We start from the raw sequence: 24,226 nt of genomic DNA, 5'->3' as shown, positions 1-24,226 counted from the left end.
CACTTGCCTTATTTACATGAGATGATGGCCTATTGCTCATCCATTATTGAGCCTTCTCAATTCAATTCAGGGTCATGGGGAGCTGGAGGCTGTAGCAGTATTGGCCACTTGTCCATCACAGGCCACACTCAAACTTGCACCCAAACTCACTCATACTGTGCCAATTTCACTTAAACTGGCATAAACATTTTTTGGATGTGGAAGCAAAACTGGAGTCTATAGATAAAAGGGTAAAACAATACGATGGGAATGAGCACATTCCACAAAGACACTACTTGAGCTGGGATTTAAACCCAAGATTGTGGAAATATGGAGATGCTGTTTGACTATTGCAAATAAATGGATACACAGCCTTCAGCTGTATAAATTATTTGCTTTTTTTGGCCACTATTTATCATCCATTTTCAAAAGAGTTAAAGGAAAAATGCAGATCAACAGGGAGCTTAGACTTTGTGTCGTACAAATGGCCTGAGTGTTTCCAGACATCACAGCTTCTAAGTTGTAATAAGAGTATAAGTTTAATATGTCAATGTGCTCTGTTCAAATATATTTTATAAATCTGCCTTTTTCTACTCACATGCACAGTTGACACAGAGCCAGATTTAGCACAGGGGTTCACCATATAAGAACTGCTAGGCAAGCATTATAAGACAAGACAGTTATGGACAACTGTAAAATGAGCAATTAGACTGAGGACCATTATATACTATTTTTGTATGTCAAAGTCAGCATGAAACTATATCTTCTTTTGCCTTGTTTGGAATGGCATGATTCACCTAAATGGGGTCCTGCACATGAAGAAAGAGCATAAAGCCTTGGAACATTGCCTGGCACACCTTTGAAGCCGACAGATGGATGGGAGATACCGTCATCTGATCCTGAAAATCCTGAAAATCCTTCCAACGCTGCAGCGAAAATGGCAGACTCTACACATCGGACCCCCACTCCCGAACTGGGTTCTTGCCATTGGCTTCCTTCATCTGTTATGCAGCATAAGCCGTCATTAAAGAAAGCTAAGTTATTTCTCCTATGTGATTTATTGCCTCCGTATCATTAAGGGAGGGGTATTGCCTTTTTATATTAAATCTATATAGTTTTCGGGTTATATAACATGCCACAATTACAAAAAGAACTCATTCCCAGGAAGCTAACGCCCCCTGCAGGATACAAAAGCCAATATATATTTCCAAGGGTTTGAAGCATTCACCATTGTTCCTACCAAGAATTTCCTACCTTAGTGAATTTAAACTAGTAGCACTTACATCTGAAACCTTGAAAGCATTTCACCTGCTGTAAATTTTACATTTCCTCATTAACAGACTTTCTAGAATGTGTACCCACCAAGTGGACCGTAATGTCGGTCTTTTTTTATAGACATCAGCTCATCTCTCTACCACGATCATCTGTCTCTCCATTTTCAGAGCTTGCTTAGAACATCACAAAGTCTAGCAGCTTCAGGTGTAAAGTAAAAATTACCATTAGGACACACTTATACAAACAGATTCATTCATAATGGGTTAACCTTACAGCCACTAGTTAACCTTACCTACTTGCTTTTGGAGTTTGAAGGTGGAAATCAGAATACCCAGTGAAATTCCCACACAGGCAGGAAAAATACGTGCAAAGTTGGTCACTAGGCCCGGAAATCAGGCTGACTATACAAAATAGATTAAGAAACCAATGTGCCACTGAATGTTAAAATTCCTTTAGAAATGGAAACTGTTAATCACAATCAAACATTTCACATCTTCCCTTCAGACCTTTAGCACAGAGATGTCTCAGGCTATGTGCTCTCCTTGTTTCGATCAACATCTTCATTTGTCATGTCAGTTCAAATATTTTATAGTATACCCACTGTGCCACAGTCAGCCTCATCTCACAAAAGTTTGAATTTCAGTACCATTTGGAAATGGGTTCAACCAATCACTTGGCCAAATAATAATAGCCTTCGGCACAACAAAGCACAACCAAAACTTGAAAATCACCCCAATTTCCAGAAAAATTCTAATGTTATAACTCTTCTCTCTGTATTGTTGGAAAGGATTTAGTAAAATAAGTAAGACACATTAAAGGGGAGTTACCACTCAGAATTAAAATACATGATGGGAATTAAGGTATGGGGAAACTAACCTTCTGTGCCACTGTAAAATCAAAATCATAATGTTCTACATTAAGCAGGTGTCGGCCCAGTTTTGCATAAATGGGAACAAATTGTTTGAGAGTGATATGACAGTTCAAGTTTAACTCTTTATCTCGAGCACAGAGAAGGCACCTGCACCTCAGCAGTTTACATCAGCGTTTGTCAGTGAACAAAAACACATGTGAATATGCCAGTACTGTATTATCAAGCTATGATTAATTAAAGCATAAATAACATGGTAAAAATTGCATACCAAATCAATAGTGATTACCAAAAATAATACAGAATGCTTCTTTGATTTGAGCCATCCAAAGGAAAATCTCTTGATTTATATACAAGTATCACAAGTCCAGCAGCTGCTGGCAACACTCAGCTGCATACAAGGAATCATTTGAGCTTCTGGTAAAGTGAAGAAATACAGGGGCTCAGTACCCTTGCTTGAAGAGTGAAATATACAAGCTGATCATTCTTTGTTCAACAAGAAATCTCCAACACTACAAATGAGATTTTTCTGCAGGGAAAGCAAAACGCTTTTCTCAGATGATCACTGTAAGTCACTCCTAGTGTCCTATTGTAGATCAGCGGTTCCAAAGCTTTTTCTTGGAATACCCACTTCCAGGAACTTAAATATGTTCTGAAGTACCAACATTATTTCATCATAATATTAAGTGCTGAACTCTTGTTAGGTGCAACTAAAGGTAAAATTTCTTTAACTTTCTCCAATATTACATTTAGGGATTTTTATAAGGGTGTGATGAGAGACGTTTGCTGTAAATAATAAATAATTGGAATGTTCCAGAGTGTACAGGCTCCAGCAGGTGTACATGGGAATGTACATGTGTCACTCCAAGTTTGATTGGTGATCAGCTGATTGAACAGCAAACAGATCAGTTAAGTGCTTCATTAACACCCTGAAGCAAGTGTTGGCAGCATCCAATTGGTGCATAAAATGGAGCCTGCACAGGAAATGAGGAGGCGGGCTTTAGGAAAAAAAGAGCAATGAGTGAGAGAGCAATATTGGCTGTCTGAGCCATTGTGTGGGAAAAGAGGCAGAGCAGTCAGCAGCCCCATACAGGAGCAAACAATCAATGCTCCAGGGGTGGATTGACCCCTGCTGAATATACAGAGGAGCAGGGAATGAGGTGCCCTCCTAGAGATCCCTAAGATGCTAGGTGAGCGTAGTGGAAAATGGAGGGACAGTGTCAGACAAATGCTGATGGAGACAACTGTGGCAAAAGCAGGAGGATGTGGCCATGGTGTTTCTGCTGGCTGCAGGACCTGAGCAGGTAGAGTTGAGGAGCTGGAGACTGGAAAATGTGCTGGGCTCGGGAAGGATAAAAAGAAGAGAAAGTGCACCTGATGAGTGCATGGTTCTATCATTTGGATTATTTATTGGATTTTAACTTACAGACAAACACTGTTGTTTTAAAATAATTTATTTATTGACATTACTGCACTTTGGACACTATTGTTTGGTTTTAATAAAAACATAAAGCATTTGCACCTACCCTTGCTGCCTGTGTCTGTCCTCATTTGCCTGCTTAATCTTTGGTTTTATTATTGGCGGTTCTGGATTTAAATTTTCAAAGACTGTAGAGCTAACACGGACTGTCACATATATATATATATATATATATATATATATATATATATATATATATATATATATATATATATATATATATATATATATATAAGAATTATATTGATATGGAAAAAAATACAAACTCAAAAATTTCCTCACGTTTAATATCGAAAACATTTACATTTACTGTAAATGCAAAATTATCAAAAGGAGGAGTAAATAACTCCTAAATTATGTATGACTTCATGTCAGAAGTAAAGAGGAAATTAATGTAAATGTAAATGCTAAGCCTGCTGCATTGCACAGAGGGTCTTTACGTTAGGTTCCAGTTTTGGTAACTTTAACTTTGGTAATTCTAAGCATATTTCTGCTTTAAGCATACTTTAATATTTTTTTGTTATGGAAGGACAAAAGTTGGCCACTCTGTCCGAAACAAAAGCTTTCCACTTTTGATTGAAAGCAGTGCACAATAAAATCGAATGTTAAGATTTTCTTTTTCATTTCTTCAGTGTTATTTTGCTAGTTATTTTATAAAGCAGTTCTAAAAATGAAGGTAGACCAAACAAGTTTAGCTAATCTCAAAATATTGTAAAATTGGTGGAACGGACCTGAGAGACAAAGAAATAAAGAAAGAGAAGTGTCACAGAAGGGAAGAGTAGACAGGGGCATGTGAGAGCAGGCAGAAAGAGAACATTTATCTGTTAGGATATTCTCCTTGGTGTATGATTCAAAGGGAGTCTTGGTACTGGTTTGAACTGGCTTACTAAGGTGGAGAGTGAAGGACAGTAAGAGAAAGCTTTTTCTTCCTTTTTTATTGGCTATTTTTTGCCTAAATGGTGAGAGCAGTACTGTCCAGTCTCTTCTTTTAACAGTTTTAACTATTTTCATGATCACCCTACTTTTCCCCAATTCATACTACATTTATAGATCAGATGTCTCTGCCCTTTTCACCAACTTCAAACCAACTCTTTGTTTTTTTCATCGCACACCCACCCATCTTCTCAAGTTCTGCACCACTAATATTACTGTGTTCATTATAACCTGCCCTTCCTGTCTGGTTTGCTGGTCCTACTGCACTAAAGATAGTAAAAATAGTCCATGTTGCAATGATGTCCACCATTTATTCATTGTTTGGGCTAAATTCTCTAAATTCAACCAATCTGTACAAACTGCCTTTTTCTCTCCTAAACATTGCAGGTTAAGTGTCTCTGCCCATCTACATCAGCCACTCACTGAAAGCAGTCCGTTTGAATCCTCAGAATCAGATTTTCATTCTTAGCATTGCACTGAAATGTCTCTTGTACTATGAACTATATCTATTGTAGCTCTTGTCACTCCTCTGACATGAATAATCATAATACAGTGATACCTCGGTATATGTCCTTAATCCGTTCCAGATCCTTTGACTTATACCAAACAAAATTTTGCCATAAGAAATAAAGGGAAAATGATTAATCTGTTCCCATGAAAAAAAAATCCTATTGTTATTTGCATATTATACATTGATGGGGTTGTATAAAATAATTTAAACACTGCCTAATACTAAAATACATAAATACAAAAGCAATTAGATGAAATAAATGAAAATTTAACCTCACTTTACTTTTTAATAACTTCTTTCTTTTTCATAATCGTAGATACCGTCGTTCTCGGCATACGGTATGCAGCAGCCAAGTCCCAGATATGCATGCCACCTTCATACTTTTCAACAATCAATTCAAATTTACGTGAAAAAACACAAAATCACATAAAAATGTACACAGAGTTATAGCGCGGGTCGTTCACTGAATGCTAGCAACTGGCGTACTGACGCTCGTGGGCAGTCATGGCTTTGTCTCGAGAGAGAGGTAAACAAGGGTAGTGCGTGGTATTCTAGCACGCGAGTCATATTCCAAGCAAAGGTCATATACCAAGTTAGACTTATTCCAAAGCGGACATATACCAAGGTACCACTGTATTCTACTTGATCTCTTAACAACTATATCAGTCTTACTGGACTGTGCAACACATGGATTCCTCTTACTCAGGAAGCACGCTTATTGTAAAAGCAAAATAAATTACTAAACTGCAGGTTTTGTGAGTGTAATCTGATAACAAGAGGTATTACATAATAATGAGCTGACATGTCGGCACAGATCTTTTCACCAGTATTGCCAGGTCTGTGGTTTTTTCTCCCAATTAGGCTACTTTTGCGTGTCATTTGTGGGGAAAAAATGGGCATTCACGGGTTGCAGTTTATTGGGTTACTTTTTTAAAAACAATGCAGTAATCCAATATTTACTAGGTTTCATCCATCTGGCACATCTTTCCCTGCTACTTGTACTTGTACATGTACTTTACCATTGTAAAACCTCCCTGTTGTGTGATGATATATGCCCATTCAATCATTCTGAAATATATGTACACTGTAAAAAAAAAAAGTTAAATTTACGGTAAAAAACTGGCAGCTGGGGTCGCCAGGATTTTACCGTAAAAAAGAAGGTAACAATGTTTTTTGGTCTACGGTACACTTTAAAAAATAATGTTAAATTTACGGTAAAATACTGGCAGCTGGGTTGCCAAAATTTTGTTGTAATAAATAAGGTGACAATATTTTTAGGTTTACAGAATAACTTTGTAGTAAAACCTATTTGGTCTTTGCAACAAACACCAACAGAAGGGAATGTTTAACCATAACCAAAACTTCATGTTGTGTAAAAAAATATGACAATCAATAAACAATATGTACTGACAGGGTCAAACCCCAGTACATAGATTGCATCAGTTAGTTAACAACATCCAATAGCAAGTATGTGCCATTTAATTACACACATTGAAAACAACTCAACATTTAAAGAAGTTACGCCGCTTGCCTGGTAGGGAAGTAAAGTTTTCTCTTTTGAGGTGTATGGTGTCCTACTTATCACATACAACCCACCATAAAAAAAGCTTCCATAACCTCAAAAAACCTTCAGCACGTGGGGAAAAATAAGTCTGCTAACTTAGGTGAAGTTTTTTTCCCTACTATTCAAAGGTATGCGGTTCACCAGGAATAATATTGTAAAAAGGGGCGTGTCCTTAGGCAAATATCATAGCCGGTTTACTTTAACAGTGATTTACCGTTTTACATTTTACGGTTGTTTACCTTCGTTATTTAACAGTTTTACACTGTAAAATTAACAGATTTTTTTCAGTATAACTGTAATGCATCAATAAATGGTATTTAGCATATTTTGAAGGTAGAAAAATATTGATTTTACAGAACTTGGCTGTAAAAAATAATGAAATGTATTGTTTAAGATATAAAGGTAATTTTCAGTAGAACATAAGGTAACTTTCCTTTTTTTCAGAAAAGGTCTTTTACCTTCACCATTTACAGTATTTGTACCGTTAAATTTACTGACATTTTTTACAGTGTACCTAACCCTCTCTTTTTGACAAAATCCTGCCTTCCAGTGTGTCATTTTGTCTTCCCCAGGCATTGGGATATTTATTGGTCAAATTCACTATTTTTAAGCTGTCTGTGGGTAATAATTTTTTATCAACCTGGAAACCCTGTCCTTAATGCAAAAAGGTCTTAAAATACCATTAATTTTTCAGCTTGGAACCTCAAACTGAACCCTTTTTATTCAGATGGCAAAAAAAACATACCTACAGTATAAGCAGCCAGCAGCCATTGGATTTGTAACTTGAAAAGATCTTTGATTCAATCGGTAAAGTATAGGTTTCCAACCTTAGCCCTGGAGACACATTTTCCTAATGCAAAATATGAGAAGAAAAAAGCCAGCTAATTAAACAATTAGATCAATTAGAAGTAGCACTGGCCCATTAATTTGTGAAACTGACTGACTGAGTAAAAACCTGCATCCATTGTGGTAACCCAGGAACGACCGTGACAGCACCTGTCCTAGGCTGTTAACACGCTTACTTCAAAGGGCACACACGGTGTCGATGGCACGTTCGGTATTGTCAGCACTAGTGGACAAGAATGGTCGTCCGAGTTGTTCTTCATCTGTGACACTTGTGTAGATATTCTTACAATTTTTAATTCATTCCCTGAAATTTGCTGTGGCAACACATCAATTACATGGATATGTACTCCTGACACATCTTTAGACCAAAATAAATCATAAGTAACAGCATTTTGTTCTTTCTTGGTTTATTTAGAAAGGGTAATTTCCATGTCTGGTAGGCACAGTGGAGCAATGGTAGCGCTGCTGCCTCGCAGTAAGGAGACCTGAGTTCGGTTCCCAGGGTCCTCCCTGCGTGGACTTTGCATGTTCTCTGCATGGGTTTCCTCCGGGTGCTCCGGTTTCCTCCCACAGTCCAAAGACATGCAGGTTAGGTGCATTGGCGATCCTAAATTGTCCATATGACATTTACCAATTTGTCTTTAGTCTCTTCCCTACAATTTCACCCTCTAAAAATTAAGGGTGTTCACTGTCTCTCTAAAGGACTTATTTAGAACAATCTCTAATTACACAGAATCTCCCTCATTTTTAAGTTCAGTAACGCTGAACTCAAGGTGCTGAACGTGTGGGAATCTTTTATAGATATAGGCTTCCTGTAAACAAGCTTCCCAATATCAAACAAGAGTGGCATTATACTTTTTATATTTGAAACAATATATTGCAGAAAATAAGTATGAAGTTACTGCAATCCATTTGAAATGATAAGTTAGAATTTCTGAGTTCCTACTTGGAATTTTCAAAAGATTGCCCCCTTAAGTCATAGTTCCAACTAAGAAACTCAGGACTGGTGTGTCAAGTCCACATTTGTCCGACTTCACCTCATAATGTCAATCCAAAGTGGCACCAAACACAGCAAACTTTAGTGAATGCTGTAGTATTTACTGTTTATTAGCACTTCTGCTTATTTGTAACTCATTAAATCAGTTGTACACACAGCTCTGTCCAACTTCTATTTGTGGACATGTTGGTATTGTGTTTGGATACGCAAAATAACACATAATACTGCATTGTTATAAACTGCAATTTATTCCGATGCAGCAAGCACAACAACGGTTTTCCTGGATGTGACGTCATTCCCAACTGAGACATCCGACTTACGAGGTAAATGGACTTCTGCCTCTGCCTTTGCCTCTGTTTCTGTTCTGCTAATGAAATCTTATCATGGCTTTTGGACATTTGATTAAGTATATGTTTGTCTGGTGTGTGCTACCTGATTTTGTAGTCTTCATACCAATAGCTGCATTAGATGACTACTGGCTAAGTGAATTATTTGTTAAAATTGCTGAATGATTTTCTGTTTCAGTTGTTTTGCTTTCCTTAATGTACCTTAGGGTGGAAAGACACAAACATTCACTTTAAAGCACTTTCAGCATGAGGTTTTACTTCCGTAGCAGATTAAATTATTAGTTGCATCTAATTCACCAGTTGAGTAATACAAGAACATTATGTGTGTTTCCTTTCTTAGTTAATGTAGCTACATGACTCCAGCTTTCTTAATACCAGAAACCCGCTTACTAATGAGAAACTATAATTCACATTCTGTCTTTGTTGTCTTTGGGTTAACTTCTTAGTTTTGATTTCTATGTTTTCTTCTGATTTTTTACCTGTCTCTAACTCCCTTGATTCAACTGACTAAATTAGCTTTATTTAACTAAACACTCTGTCTTGACAGGCGACAGGCTTGTGTCTTTGAAATGCAGTGTTCTTCTTAATAGGGGTTTACATCAAAATGGTATTAGATTACAATCTCATCAGTAGCCATGTTGTGCTGATGATGCCATTTCATCACCAGCTATAATCAGAGAATGGGATGTAATACAGCGCAATTGATTAAAGAACCTACACGTGCTCAGACACCCTTGTTCCTTGGCAAATGAAAAAACAATAAAACCCTTGAAGTGAAGAAAATCTGTAGAAAGTATTGCAAGGTTCCTTAGTGGCAGAGATCATTCAAAATTTAGAAGCAAACGTTGAGTGAAATACAAGTTTCTACAGAGAGATTCTAAACAAGCAAGCAATGCAAGTATGCAGTCCACCATGCTATTAAAATTCACTTAATTAGGAAATATACAAGGCTATCTATTTCCAAACAATTTAATGTTTTAGGGTATAATGATTCTAATACTCACATTATCTTGTTTATTGCAGATTATTTTTGCATAGCATGCATCTTTGCCTTTATTTGGAACTGTCCATTCCAGTGGCCAGAAGCTACTGTGGTATACCTGTAAATACAAGGCTACATCATGATGTTGCTTAAAATTAACAAGAACTGTCCATTACTTTCTGGGTTTGTCAAAATGAAAACATCAGAATTTTATGATGCTTATAAATCAATTAATATTTGCTAAAGTAGCATCTCTAACTGTAATTGGGTGTTGTTCTAAAGCAGAGAATCCATCTCACACAAGTAAAACCTGGTGAACTCAGGGAGAAAATATAGAGGCTCTCCCAAATAAATACATTGGCCCTTTAAATGAAGTAAAAGTTAATCACAAGAGCAATGAAGGATTAGGACTGGGCTCTGCCTCTAGGGCCTCTTACCTACAGTACATTCTGCTCCAAGTCCTGCAACAGGATTTTTACTTATTTTTTACCTTTTTTTTTTTTGCTTGTGCAATTAGTTTATTTAGTTTTCTATTTTTTAAATATTGATTTGCTTCAGCGGGCGGCACGGTGGCGCAGTGGTAGCGCTGCTGCCTCGCAGTTAGGAGATCCGGGTTCGCTTCCCGGGTCCTCCCTGCGTGGAGTTTGCATGTTCTCCCCGTGTCTGCGTGGGTTTCCTCCGGGCGCTCCGGTTTCCTCCCACAATCCAAAGACATGCAGGTTAGGTGGATTGGCGATTCTAAATTGGCCCTAGTGTGTGCTTGGTGTTTGTGTGTGTCCTGCGGTGGGTTGGCACCATGCCCGGGATTGGTTCCTGCCTTTTGCCCTGTGTTGGCTGGGATTGGCTCCGGCAGACCCCCGTGACCCTGTATTCGGATTCAGCGGGTTAGAAGATGGATGGATGGATGGATGATTTGCTTCATCTACTCTTCTAGAACCCACTTAAACTCAGGAACCAGCACTGGATGGATTTTTACATTTTTTAATTCACTTATTTCAGCAGGTATGCATTAATACATTCCTCTAATATATATTTATTAAAGCACAACTATGCATTTCAAAATGTGTTTTCACTTATTGAATTTACCATTAAATAATTCATTAGTTTCAAGGTTCATTCATGTATACTTGCAACTTTCATAGTCTCCGTATAATATTTTACTAGGTTTTGATTCCGTTTTGTTATCCATAATAGCTCTAGATCATACCTCTATATTTTCCTCTCCAAACGCCTCAATGGCTTTTTCCTCAGACCGGCCACAGGCTCCATATTCCAGAGGTGTGAACACTGTAGTTGGAACATTATTGTAGTCACACTTAAGAAAATGAAAATATAAACAAACATTAGATTTTATCACCACCAATTTCGTCATTTGAATAATCTATCTCTCTATTATAAAAAAAAAAATCCTGGAAAGGAAAAGCAGGGCGACGAGACGTGGTCTTCTCGGAAGACACTTAAAAGACCCGCGGGACGCAAACAATATCAAATAAGAGAGCACAGCCAGCAAACACTCAGTCGTGTAAAGGCACATAGCACACACAGATCCTGTGCTCTCAACACATATAAAGCGTATAAGGACAATACGTTCTAGACTAAGCAAAAAAGAAAGAGCAGCATGGAGAAAAGAGACCCAAAAGTGTTGGAGAGAAAAAAAGATTGATTAGAGATTATGAAAGCATTGGAATTTGAAAGACTCCAGAGAAAGTTAGGAAAGCAGTAAAATTCGAAAGTATTGTACCGTCCCAGCCAGGTTCAAACCTTTTTTGTTTTAAGTGACTGTTAGGTCCGATTGAGGGAGGGCGGAGTATAACACGGAAGACTGATAGCGGGTATTGAAAGGCGAGACCCAGGGATGAGGGGTTGGAGAATAGTTGTGTTTGGGGTTACGAAGTCAATGATTGTTCAAGTAAAACTTTTGTGACAGTTTATTACGTCAGTCGCTATAGTATCAAAAAAAAGATAGTAAAGATCACATTAGCGCAAATAAAAGGAAATTAATCATCAGGACCAGGTGTAATTGAAAAAACAGCAGGACAAAACGAGGTCAGAAATAAAAGGCAAAGAGCAGAAAACAAAGTCTTTTCGCCTTCGCATCATTCAATGCGCAAAACATAGATTTACACAATAATGGACCATACGCTATGAGAATAGGTGGTCCCACAACAGTTAAAGCAACAAGAAGTTTCATTTAAAAGAAAACACAATTCAATCAGGTGTATTTTTATGATCACGGAGAAGCGATCACAACAAGAGCAGCAGAGACACGAAGTGACAAAAAGGACAGCTGTACAGGCTTTAAAATGATCAACGCTGCCCCTCCTTCACAACGCGAGCAGTGTTATACATCCTGCGAGAAAGACATTTAACCACACCCGGGGCCAGAAATAAAGGACATTTGTTTTTACAACGTCACGCAAGACAAGGCAGTGAGCCATCATTTAAAACACGTCCACAGACATCTAACCTAGCAGTTGTTGGATTGCTTTTGGCAGACAAGCATCATGTGCTCACAGCTCTTAAAACAACGAAATGCGACAAGCAGAACAGGCAGCTCACCAGCAGCAGAAAGACAGCAGATGATCCGACAGCATATCCTTAGCGTGCATTCAGCCGCCCCCCCTTCACAACTCAAGCAGTGTTATATGTCCTGCGAGAAACAGATGTAACCACACAGGGGGCCGGAAATAAAGGACAAGTATTGTTTTTACAAAAGTTAAAGTGAAAATAATGCATATGTAACAATTCCCATGAAAATAACAATCTTTTTGAATTGTATATCCGGTAAACCAAACACGGGGGTGGGCGAAGCCCCCTAGTATTACAAAAGTCAATATGTGTATGTATGTATGTTCCAGCATCACGTCAGAACTGCTGGAGCAATTTTCATGAAACTTAGTACACATGTTTCTCAAAGGTTGACTAAAAATACTGTAGGGTGAAATCAGCCCTAACCCACCCCCTCCTGATCTTATGGTCTTGTATGCATGTTATCATTCAGTTAACACTCGGAATGACCACCAGAGGGCGAACTGGAGGTGACTGCCAGCATTCTTTATGGTTGAGCACCACCGTGCTCCTGTTGCTTTTGAAATTAAATAGCGTTCTATCCATGCAAGTGTGTGTCTGTCCGGCCCGGAAGTGAGACATTGAGTCATGGTGTGAGCTCCAGCTCCGAGGATACGCAAGCAAGGCCAGCACACCGGCAAAAGAAAACCCCCTAAGAAAGACAGTCGCTTAGCTGCTAATGCACAAATGATGCGAGCACGTCAGCAACACGAATCGTCATAGCAGAGAGAGGTCCAGAGTAGTTCTGATGATTTCAATACTTTCTAGGATCCCGCACTTTTAACAGCACGGGCTTGCAAAGTTAGTATATAGCAGGCGACTGCCAGCGTTCTTTATGTGTAAGCAGCACCACGCTCCTGTTGCTTCTGAAATTAAACAGAGTTGGCCGGTCAGCTGGATGATAACATACATACAAGACCGCAAAACAAGGACATTAGTGAGTCTTTATTGTTTATTAATTTCCTTTTATTTTTAAAGTTCTGTTCTTTTTTAATAATGTTTTTCTCAAACAATTAAAAAAAATACTTTATTTTCCTCCTGGAAAACGCTGGGTATTTCAGCTACTGTTATATAATTATTTACAGAATTATTGAAATCAAAAGGACACAGTCTGAGAGTAACAGCAAAAGATAAAGAAGTTTAAAAATGTATGCCCATACGTCATTTTTAAAAGGCACACATCATCAAATAAGGATATTTTGCAGGGGTGGACAAAAAGTAAACATATTAAGGCAAGAGTCGCAGATGCTGTTATGATAGGGCCCAAATGTGTTGGTCACAAAAGCCAAAACACCTTGTATACACATAATTAAATATTTACTTTAATTTACTAAATTAAATAAAGAATTCAGAAATGTGAAACACAAAATCCTATTCAAACAAAGAAATTGAAAGAACAAATGAAATTATTATTAATTAAACCAACAAAATGTATTCTCAGACACGAAATCCACCAAACAAACATTAAAATTCCCTATATGTAAAAGCAAAGCCAAATACACAGATCAATCTTAAATTTAATTGTGATAGACATGCAAGGCTTACAAAGAAATGAAGCAAAATGCAGCCAAAGAATACAGTTACAAGAGTTAATGACACAACAACAAACCTGTGGCAACAGGTGTGCTTAAGTGCACCTCAGGTAACTGAGGCCCTAGTGACTACAGCACCCATTTCAGAGCCTCACCGTCAAATTAGTGATTAATTAGATTGATTAATCGGATGAAGAAAGAAGTGTGAGGCTACAGCATGAAGCTCAAAGAACCATCAAAGTGGCCCTGAGTTAACGAGTCAGAAGACGAAAGAAGTACGAGGCTACAGCATGAAACTGAAAGAAAGCGACTCTGTCGCCAAAGTGAGACCGCTGGGGAAAGACAAACGAGAGAGAAACTCACATAGCCACTGATAGACAAGGGGGGAGAACATGTCCACAAAACAAAACCGCCAATTCTGTACTTCAATTTTTTTTTCTGACAATTTCAATAGTTTCTAGGAGCCCAGGACCTTTTACAGCACAGGCTTTCTACACAGCTAGTACTTAATAATGAGCTAAAACAAAACAATTTATAATTATTGATGAAAAAACAATTAATGAAAATAACACAAAAGCAAAGATGAAAACAAATAACAGAAAAAGACAGCAAAAGAAAAAACAAAGAAAAAAAGACACTCGTAAAAAAGTCTCAGCTAAATCCTAACAGACACCAATCTTGCAGTTACTGCTAGTTCTTAGTGAACCAAGCTTTTAGTCTGTGGCTGGCTCTGCCTTTGGCTTTTATGAATGAAGGATACATATCTGAAAGTTTCCATGTTACTGTAACCTTTAACCTTTTTTGGATTTTTGTTAGGATTTTCCCTAACTTTCCTTTTCCACAGAGGTATAATATTAAATTGAATAGAGGAAGATGTTTGTTTTTGTTCAAGGCAAATAGAAAAATGAAATAATTTATTGGTATTTTATTAGGCCCAAAGCCTTTCTAGTAGCTAAAACTGGTTTAATGACTGAAACAAGCAGCCAAAAAAATAAGATAGATTGAGGCACAGGAGAAAGATTGGAATTAAAACAAAGCAAAGGACAAAACTGGAAATCAAAAAGGCAAGTGATCAAAACCAAATCATAATGCAAAACTTAAAGTCAAAAAATGTATTTTCAAGAGCCAGAGATAAAATAAATAGAATCACAAACTGTAGAGTTTTATCCAAATCTTGAATGCAAAATGGCCTGAGACATTCTTTTAACCCTTCACCAATTCACCCTCAATATCTCGACCCTAGAGGCCACATCCCTAGCAAGCAGGATCCGTAACTTAACAATGAAATCCGCAAAATGGTGGACACTACTGTACATTCAAACAGCTTCAATCAAGAAATTGAGAAAGTGAGTATAAAACAGAGTATAAAATCCACAAAATTAATGCCAAGTTGATTTTTATACCACAAGAAAACCACATTTTCCGGTGGCAATCTGACACAGGCAGACTTCAAACCCTGCAGTTGTGGATTCAAATCCCACTACTGACACCATGTGACCATAAACAAGTCATGTCACCTTTGTGTCCATCCATCCATCTATCCATTATCCAACCCGCTATATCCTAACTACAGGGTCACAGGGGTCTGCTGGAGCCAATCCCAACAAACACAGGGCGCAAGGCAGGAAACAAACCCTGGGCAGGGCACCAGCCCACCGCAGAGGTCATCTTTTCGTTCCAATTGTAAAAACAACAGAAATGTAACCAACCGTATCTCAAATGTTGTAAGTCGCCTTGGATAAAGGCATCAGTCAACTAGTAATAGTAGTCTAATTTGGCTAAACAAGTCTATATGAAGTCATTACTGTTATTCTTTTGAAAGGCAACTCTCCAGTCCTTTTGTATTAGCTTAGCAGTTTCCTGCAACTTCTTTGTTTGATTTAATTGCTTATCCTTTGAGTAGATTATCATCCTGATAATAGTCATGAACATCAGCTGTTTGTTGATTCCTCACTTACTTTGGGGTTTTCTTAGCCCTATACTTCAAATTTGTTATTAATGTTTTGATGTTAACCTAAATTTTGATTCTGCTTAATTGTTTGCAATGTGTCGGTCACCATATTGTTAGGGTTGCTGTGGATGTATCGTCAGAAGTCATTTCCTTTTGGGAATAACACGATGGGATAAAAAGATAACCTCAAGTTCACTTCTTCATCCAAGTCTGTCGATTTCCTAAACCCTTTTCACTTTTTCTAAACTAAAATATTGTCTTTGACCTTTTTGGTTCTGACCTCTGTCTGTATTTTATGGCAGTGATTTTTTTACCTCTTGTTTTTGTTTTGGCACTAGTAAAGCTTGATCTCACTGTTTTAAACCTTTTGTTTTTGATTTTCTTTCCTGGCAGCACTCTCTTTATTTTGACAGCTCGTCTGGCACAACACTGATTGTCTGTAGTGACAGTAGCCTGTTAAGACTCCAAAACATTCCTCAATATTTGGTTGTACTTTGGCTTGTTTTGTAGCCTAACTCTGAGACTGCAGGCAGACAGTGTGGCATAGTGGCTAAGGCTTTGGATTAAATCCTACTACTGACACTGTGTGACCATGAACAAGTCACGTTAAACTGCCTGTGCTCCAATTAGGGAACAAAAAGAAATGTAACCGATTGTATCTCTGATGTTGTAAGTGGCCTTGGGTAAAGGCATCAGCCAAAGAAATATCTGCCTTGATTTCTTTTGAACTTTTAGATGTTCACACGTTGCGGTTCACAGATATGATTTTTGATCAAAGCTATGCTTATGCTTAGATAATTGACCTTTGCCACTTAAAACTTAATATGAGAGATGTAAAGAATAATATTTATTGACCTAACTGGGTTGCCACTCTGTCTAAAAGGATTCTTTTCTCAATTCCATTTCATCCATAGGATTACCACATATTTACATAAACACCTTCTTTAACAAGGTAATTGAAGCCCTAATGACTACAGCAGCAACTTTTTTTGAACTTTAACCCCAAATTAAGAAACTAATATAAAAGTTATGAAATTTATTAACACTTAATAATTAACTAAAACAGAAATATTTATGATAAAGAAGAGTAGATATAGACATCTTCTTTCCAGCAGATCACATTCAATTCAGTTGAGTTTACTTTTGTAAAGTACTATTCACTAAGTATGGACTCAACAATGCTTACGCATATCTAAATATATAAAATTATTTTCGCGTTTGAAACGGAAATTACATATGACCACAGAACATATTATACGCTTTCGCATTTGAAACGGAAATTACGTATGACCACAGAACATATTATAATACACTACGTGTGTAAGCAATTTGGTACGTATAGACTTTATATTTCACATAATATTACTAAAGTACCATCTATGTTAGTACAGCCAATTCATCATTTTTTTTTAAAATTTCAGACACCCACAATGCCACCAAAAAAACAATTTATTGGGGAACTTGGTGAACCGTTAACATCGACAAAAAGAGTCAGGTTACACAGAGAAAGTGAGACAGAAGCAGATCGAGAGAGAAGGCTCGCTGATCAACTTATACAACAATCACAATTGAGGACCTCACAAACACCCGAACAACATGCTGAACAGAATCGATTCGACGGATGCAGTCTTCACAGGCTACCATGTCACACAGACGTCAGGGTCTGTATATGGAGGGATTCAATTATAACATTGAAAAAGATTATTGCCTACATCCAAAAGTTACAATAGGAGAAATGGACATCGTGTGTGAGTACTGCCATACATTTATGCACCTAATGGGCAAACAAAAAATGTAGTTGACCCAAAAGCACTGCAGTAGTACTCAATGTATCTTTACTTCTTAAATGTTAATATTTTACTGTTTAATAATTTATACGCTTCTTATATGTTGTTCAAATTCTTTTATCAAAATGTTTTACTGTTTAATAATTTATATTTATATGCAATGTGCTTCTTATATATTACTTCATATTCTCATATAATAATGATGTTACTAATGTTGTTTATATTGATTTCTGTGTTATTGTAAATGTTCTTTATTTGTTGAAAAATAAAATTGGTAATAACAAACTTATTTTATAAATACTGCATTTTATTTTTTTCCCTTGCACTCAGTGAGAGAAGCCACTGGGTAATCAGCTAATTTACATATATAATACGTGTGGGTGTCCAGGAGAAAGGACAAGCATCCTGGATGAGATAACAGAAGGTTTCATACCCTGGCAGGAAGCCATAATGTAAAGACTGGGAGAATGGACTCACCAGGAGTAGGTCATTCCCGCACATGGCAGGTGGCAGTGTTCCTCTGGGCTAAACCTGTTTAAGACACCTGCAGGGATACACGGGGAATGGAGGGTGCTGCCGTTGGAGGACTGCCCCGATTCCTGCATAACTTGGAAATACTCCGGACAACTTGGAGAGAACACCGGAAGCAGTTCCCAGGTTGCTCGGTGCCTCAGTTTAATGAGTCAAAGTCGAGAGGGAGTGAGCTATGCTCTTGAAGTAGGTAGGAGAATTGTGCATGGTACTTTATTTTATTATTCCTGTGAAGAAGGTGTTGGGACTCAATAAAACCCTTTATTTGAGTTGGAAGTGTGACTGGGCATTATTGCGTCCGAGCTTTGGGGCTTTCTAGTACCCCTTATGTTTACATATGATAAAAATAAAGTATAAAACCTGATAACAATTACATACATAAATGCATATATCAAGGCAAACAAACACTAAAACAGAACTTAATCTCATGTGTGAATACTGGAAAGTGGTTGTTTGATTAGGAACATCAGCATTTAAATGGAAATTGAAAAGCAAAGACTGTAGAGGCAAAAGAAAATGTTTGTCCTACAATGAAAATGATAAAATTATCTAAGTTAAATGAAACCGCACAAGCAAATTTTAAACCAAAACTCAAAAAATAAGAGTCATAAATAAGGAGTTAAATTAGAGTTAGAATTAGAATTAGCCTTTGATTAAAATTCAAACACACAGTTTGAAAAAAATAAAAAAAAATCTGGTACTACTGGTGGAGGAGGTTAGGAGCAGCGCTGATACAGTGCATCACCTCACCCAGCAAATTACAAACCAGATTAGGACCCAAGTGCAGCCATGAAACAGGTGATACCTCAGCACCCCACTAGTTCAGATGGAATGGAACTAGTATTTATAGAGGCTGGAGTACAAATTCTGCCACAAACCCCCAAGTTTTCCCTGCAGGTTGGAGGGTGGCCTTCATGGAATTATTGGTTAAAAGAGAGGCACGAAAGACTTTTGTACATAACAAAACGTAAATGTCACTGTACTTTTTACCTTAGTGTTTTGCCCTCCATACAGCCTCCTTGCCAGAAGTCGCCCAGCTTGAATTGCCACAGGTGTCAACTCCAACTTGCCCTCCAATATGTCTCCAATAGCATAGATGTGTGGCACATTTGTTTGCTCTTTCTCATTCACAGGCACTTTTCCTGTCCTATTAAAGAATCACAGTAGTCAAGTAGGAAGTGTGAAAAAAAAAGTGTTTTCCTTCAGTTGTTTCAGAGGCAGAATAATGCCTAAAGATGTTCTTGCATATTAAAAAAACAGGCTTTATAGTGCTTTTATAAAACACATTTGTAAAAGAACAAAAGTAAATACGCCTCCCAAATTTAAACACTTTGGTCAGATTTCAAGTCTTTGCCTTTGCCAGGAACACTAAGTTAGATGTAACCTTGAGCTTTCTGTAGCCCTTAAAATGCAACTCAGATATTTTGCAGGTGGCCTGTTTTAAGCTGACAACACAGTCCCACCCCATCTATTCTGAAACTGTGGGCAGGCACTGTCATTATTGTTTGAATCTGTCCACAAATGAATCACAATTCAAAATTATTGCATTGTATAAATTTCATCACAAGTTTATAGTCAATTACCATGCTGGTCAAAAAAAGAATTTCTGTTATTAAGAAAGCAAACTAAAAAAAGCAAACAAAAGATTTTTTGGTCCTTTACACTTCCCATTTAAACAAAACAAAACTGCAGCTAAACCGGTTGATTATAGAAGGTTCAAAGAAGATGTGGCATTAAAAAATGAGTCATAAAAAAAATTATTAGTGCTAAATGCTAAAGCTGTGATGACACACTTTCTAAATAATGCATTAATTCCTGCAAATGCAGTTACTCTTCAACCAATCAAATCAAGTCTGTGATGCACAATGCTATAATACATCATATAAACAAACAATCAAAATTAAATGACTTAAATCAAAATACCAATCAAAACGTAAGGTGACAATCAAGCTTGACTAGATCAGAAGGTACTTCCACATTCATAGGCACATGGATTTGTTCCACTTCCATTACTAGTTTTCATCTCTTTCTTAAGACCACACAACACTTGTACTACTTCCTTGTATTGGAAGAACAATTCTTTTAAAATAACTGTGTCATAAAGTTGTGTTTTTTCTTTCTGAAGTCATTTGGCTACATTATGGTAGTGATGTCACCTTGACACCACACTGTATTGCGTACTTGGATGTTTGTCACAATTTTGGGATGATTTTTCATTTCTGTGGCCCTGTTATTTGCAGTTGCTATACTTGTTGCTGATCATGTGACTCTTGCTCATATTGTGCCACTTTCTCATTTTTGGATTGAGAATTTTTGATTTATAAGTGCTCAGTTTTTATTCTCTAGTTGTTGTTCTTTTGGCTTACTTAATGTCAATGCACATTTAAAACAACATAGGAATGCTGTGGCCAAAGTGCTTTATAATAATAGAATAAAAGGAAACAAACAACATAAGTAGAAATAAAATATAACAACATAAATACTTAAGGTATTGTTCTTTAGATTCTGGATTCACGTTGGACTCTGCCTGCTAATATAAGAGATGCCGCTTCAGTCTCAGCTTTTTAATCCAGGTTGAAGACTCACAACTTTAGTCTAGCATACCCTGACTAGAGCTTCTGATTAGCTGTGCATCCTGCATTTCTGTCAGTTATTTGAAAGAAATATAAGTATCATGGTATTTTGAAACCATTACTAACCCTCTTCTATTCTGTTTCTCTTCTCAGTATCTGGATGTGGCAAGTGGTGCTCCTGCTCTGCTGCCAGGCTGCTCTCCTGCATCTTGGATAAAGGAGCTTTGGAATCATTAGACAGAAAGATTCTCTCATCAGATTGGATAACCATCACACACTCCACTATAGAAAACCAAGGAAGGGATAGGCAGCCAGTTGGTCAACATGTCCAGGACTGTGACTGTGTCTCTCTGTCTTTTGACTTTTTCTCTTACAGTTTTAATTTCCTTTGTATTCAGCTAGCCATAATTTATCAGTTAATCAACGGACAGACATTGTTGGTTTTCATTTACGTTTAGTTGGTTTCTATATTGTTCTCCATGTGTTATAACAAATCTAATTCTAAATCTAAATCTAAATTCTGTATTTAGTAATTAGTACAATCTACACTTGTATTGCAATTGTGAATTGTTCATAGCTAAAATACACCTGCACTCAGTGCTATTCAAAAATACATTTTATTGTATTGCATTGTTTTTGTAATTTTTTAAAATGTTCCTTTTTAAAGCAGTATTCTGTTTTTTGTTGTTTTGGAAGCTTACATATTGTGATCGGTTCAGTTAGCCAATAAAAGGTGTCATATTGCTTGACTTCTCAACAGCTTGAAAAGCTAACACCTTGCCAAAACAATTCAAACAAACATCTGACAATAAAGCACACGAAGTGTTAACTGAACTGAAAACAATCACAAAATTGTAGGGTACGATTACATTTTAAAAATAATCAGTACAATTGTGATCACCTTCATATATGTTTACTCTAAGTGGCCCAGTTCCTTTATGAATTTGAGAACCCATGTTGTACAGTAAACACAGTAAACATCCATTTTTGTCCATCATTTCACCACTTTAATATCATCATCAAACTTAACCAGCTTTTTAAACACATATGTGTCGGCACTTCAAGGCGCTGGATTGACTCGTAGAATAATTTCATAGCATCTCTCTATAAAGTGACTACAGATGACAGTCAGAGACTGTGACCCGTCATTTGCGCGATAGACATATGCGCGCAGACAAAATAGCGCCGATTAAAACACGCTGTCAAAATCGCCCCGACAAAATCGCGAAAGTTTCATTAAATATGAATTACTAGTTTAAAGCATATATAATAAAGTTTATTTTAGAAGTCAATATTATGAGACGCGGCATGCCATCAGCACACAGATAGTCCTTAAGATCACACCCTGCATATGTAGGAAGAATTGTAGCAAAGGAGTCCCACTCTCTTGGCCTCTCTCGCGATTTTGTCGGTGCGTATTTGCCGAAAACCAGTTAGCGGGTTTGTCGGCACTCATTTGTTGGTCGCGGTTTTGTCGTGGTGCATATGTCTATCGCGCTTTTGTCTGTGAACCGTCAGAGACCACAAGCTGATAAGGCCATTTATTTTACCTGCCATAATCAGATTCCATCTTTTTCTTAAACATTGCAATTCCTTTTTATTCTATAATCAGTATTTTCTTAAACTGCTTAGTTCCACTCGTCGGTCTGGGACTAATTTGCTAAGACACCACAATGATGAACAATGTTAGCTTACTTTTCATTAAGTTTCACTCCGACATTTTCCAGTCCTATTGAGCGAGTGCAGGCATCTCTTCCAATCGCAAGTAAAACCTACAGTGCAGAGGTCAGTGTTATTACATGGAACCAGAAAGTAGGCATTCGGAAATCTATACCAGTTTTCCTAAACAGGTCATGCACTTATTATATACATAGGACATATGTGTTGAAAAATACAAGCATTGAAGAACTTTGTGGTTAAATGATTCCAGATGGTAAATGGAAAAAAGGAAACATTTTAACAAGGAAAGAGACAGTAGTCATCTTAACACAGTTTGTCAATCTCTGTTTAGCTAATAAGATGAAAATGCTATTGATTCAGGACCTGAGGGGCCTCATGGTATGCCTTTCAGCTGCACTGTTTGCATGCTTTCATTCATTCATTCATTCACTTATTTCATCCAAGGCAACACAACATTTATGATACAACTGATTACATTTCTTTTGTTTTTCTCATTGCACCACAGGCAGGTCAAGTGACTTACTCATGGTTGATCCACAGAAACATCAAGTCATGTCATTTTCTAACCTGCTTAATCCAAGGGAGCTGGAACCTATCACAGCTAGCACAGGGCAAAAGGCAGGAACAAACCATGGACATGGCGCCAGTCCATCACTCACACATTCACACCTACCAAACACACACCAGGGTCAATTCAGTGTCGCCAATCCACCTTGGACAGGAAACCCACTAAGACTGGGGAGAACATGACCACTCTGTGCAGGGAGGACCTAGGAAGAAAACCTTGGTCTCCTTACTGCGAGGCAGCAGTGCTTACCACTGTGCCACCATGACGTCCTCCACAGAAATGTGAAATGTAATATTGATCTGCTTCTCTCTGTGGCTTTGTTAAAAACTCTCCTTCTGTCTCGACCTTATGATAGATTCAAAACTTTCCCTCTTTCTTTACAGACATATTTTGAGAATACAGTATTAATATGTTTTTCATTTAATGTTTTCTTTTATTACTAACTTATGATTATTGTCATTTCTTTTAATCTAATCTTCTCAGGAAGGCAGTTTGTTTAAAATTGCATATACTACAAAAGTCTGAGTGTCTGGGCTTGCGAGTGTGCTGGATGAAAACCAAGATCGAGGCCTTTAATGACCTCTTGGGCACAGCCATCAGCAATGTGTCTGTTTGCGGAGAGAGTGTTGACCTTATCGAGAGGTTTACTTACCTTGGCAGTGACATTCATGTCTGTGGTGACTCTTCCTATGAAGTCAGTAGACGGATTGGGAGAGCATGGGGGGTCATGAGGTCGCTGGAAAATGGTGTGTGGTGCTCCCGATATCTATGCAAAAGGATGAAGGTCCAAGTCTTCTGCTATATGGTTGCGAGACATGGACGCTATCCAGTAACCTGACATGAAGACTGGACTCTTTTGGCACTGTGTCTCTCCAGAAAATCCTTGGGTACCATTGGTTTGACTTTGTATCGATTGAGCGGTTGCTAATGGAGTCCCGAATGAAGCACATTACCTATATTGTGAGAGAGCGTCAGTTACGGCGCTACGGCCATGTGGCGAGTTTCCCCAAGGGTGATCCGGCTCATAAGATTCTCATTGTTGGGGACCCAAAAGGCTGGACCAGGCAAAGGGGTCGCCCACGTAACACCTGGCTGTGGCAGATAGAGGGCAATTTCCGGAGGGTGGGACTGGACCGCGTGTCTATCTGGGGGGTTGTAAACTGGGATCCTGAGTTGTTTCGCCGTGTAGTGGGTGCGGCAACACACTGTACCAGTGCATGCTCCCCAACTTGACTTGACTTGACTTGGACTGGA

General features: G+C 37.8%; 1 protein-coding gene across 1 annotated transcript in view; it reads right to left on the bottom strand.

The window, feature by feature from the left end:
* Positions 1-24,226, bottom strand: part of LOC120534319 (thioredoxin reductase 1, cytoplasmic-like) — a 125,613-nt gene that overhangs the window by 28,414 nt on the left and 72,973 nt on the right. The window contains exons 10-13 of the mRNA XM_039761822.1: positions 22,420-22,496; positions 19,142-19,298; positions 10,990-11,097; positions 9,805-9,900 (exon numbers count right to left, since the gene is read on the bottom strand). Coding sequence (XP_039617756.1) covers positions 9,805-9,900; positions 10,990-11,097; positions 19,142-19,298; positions 22,420-22,496 — 438 coding nt within the window. The remainder of the gene's footprint in view (positions 1-9,804; positions 9,901-10,989; positions 11,098-19,141; positions 19,299-22,419; positions 22,497-24,226) is intronic.

The sequence above is a fragment of the Polypterus senegalus genome, chromosome 8 (assembly GCF_016835505.1).
Source record: "Polypterus senegalus isolate Bchr_013 chromosome 8, ASM1683550v1, whole genome shotgun sequence".
In the NCBI taxonomy this organism is placed as follows: Eukaryota; Metazoa; Chordata; class Cladistia; order Polypteriformes; family Polypteridae; genus Polypterus; species Polypterus senegalus.
The sequence above is the reverse complement of the archived record's forward strand: the minus strand, read 5'-3'. Positions and strand labels throughout refer to the sequence as shown.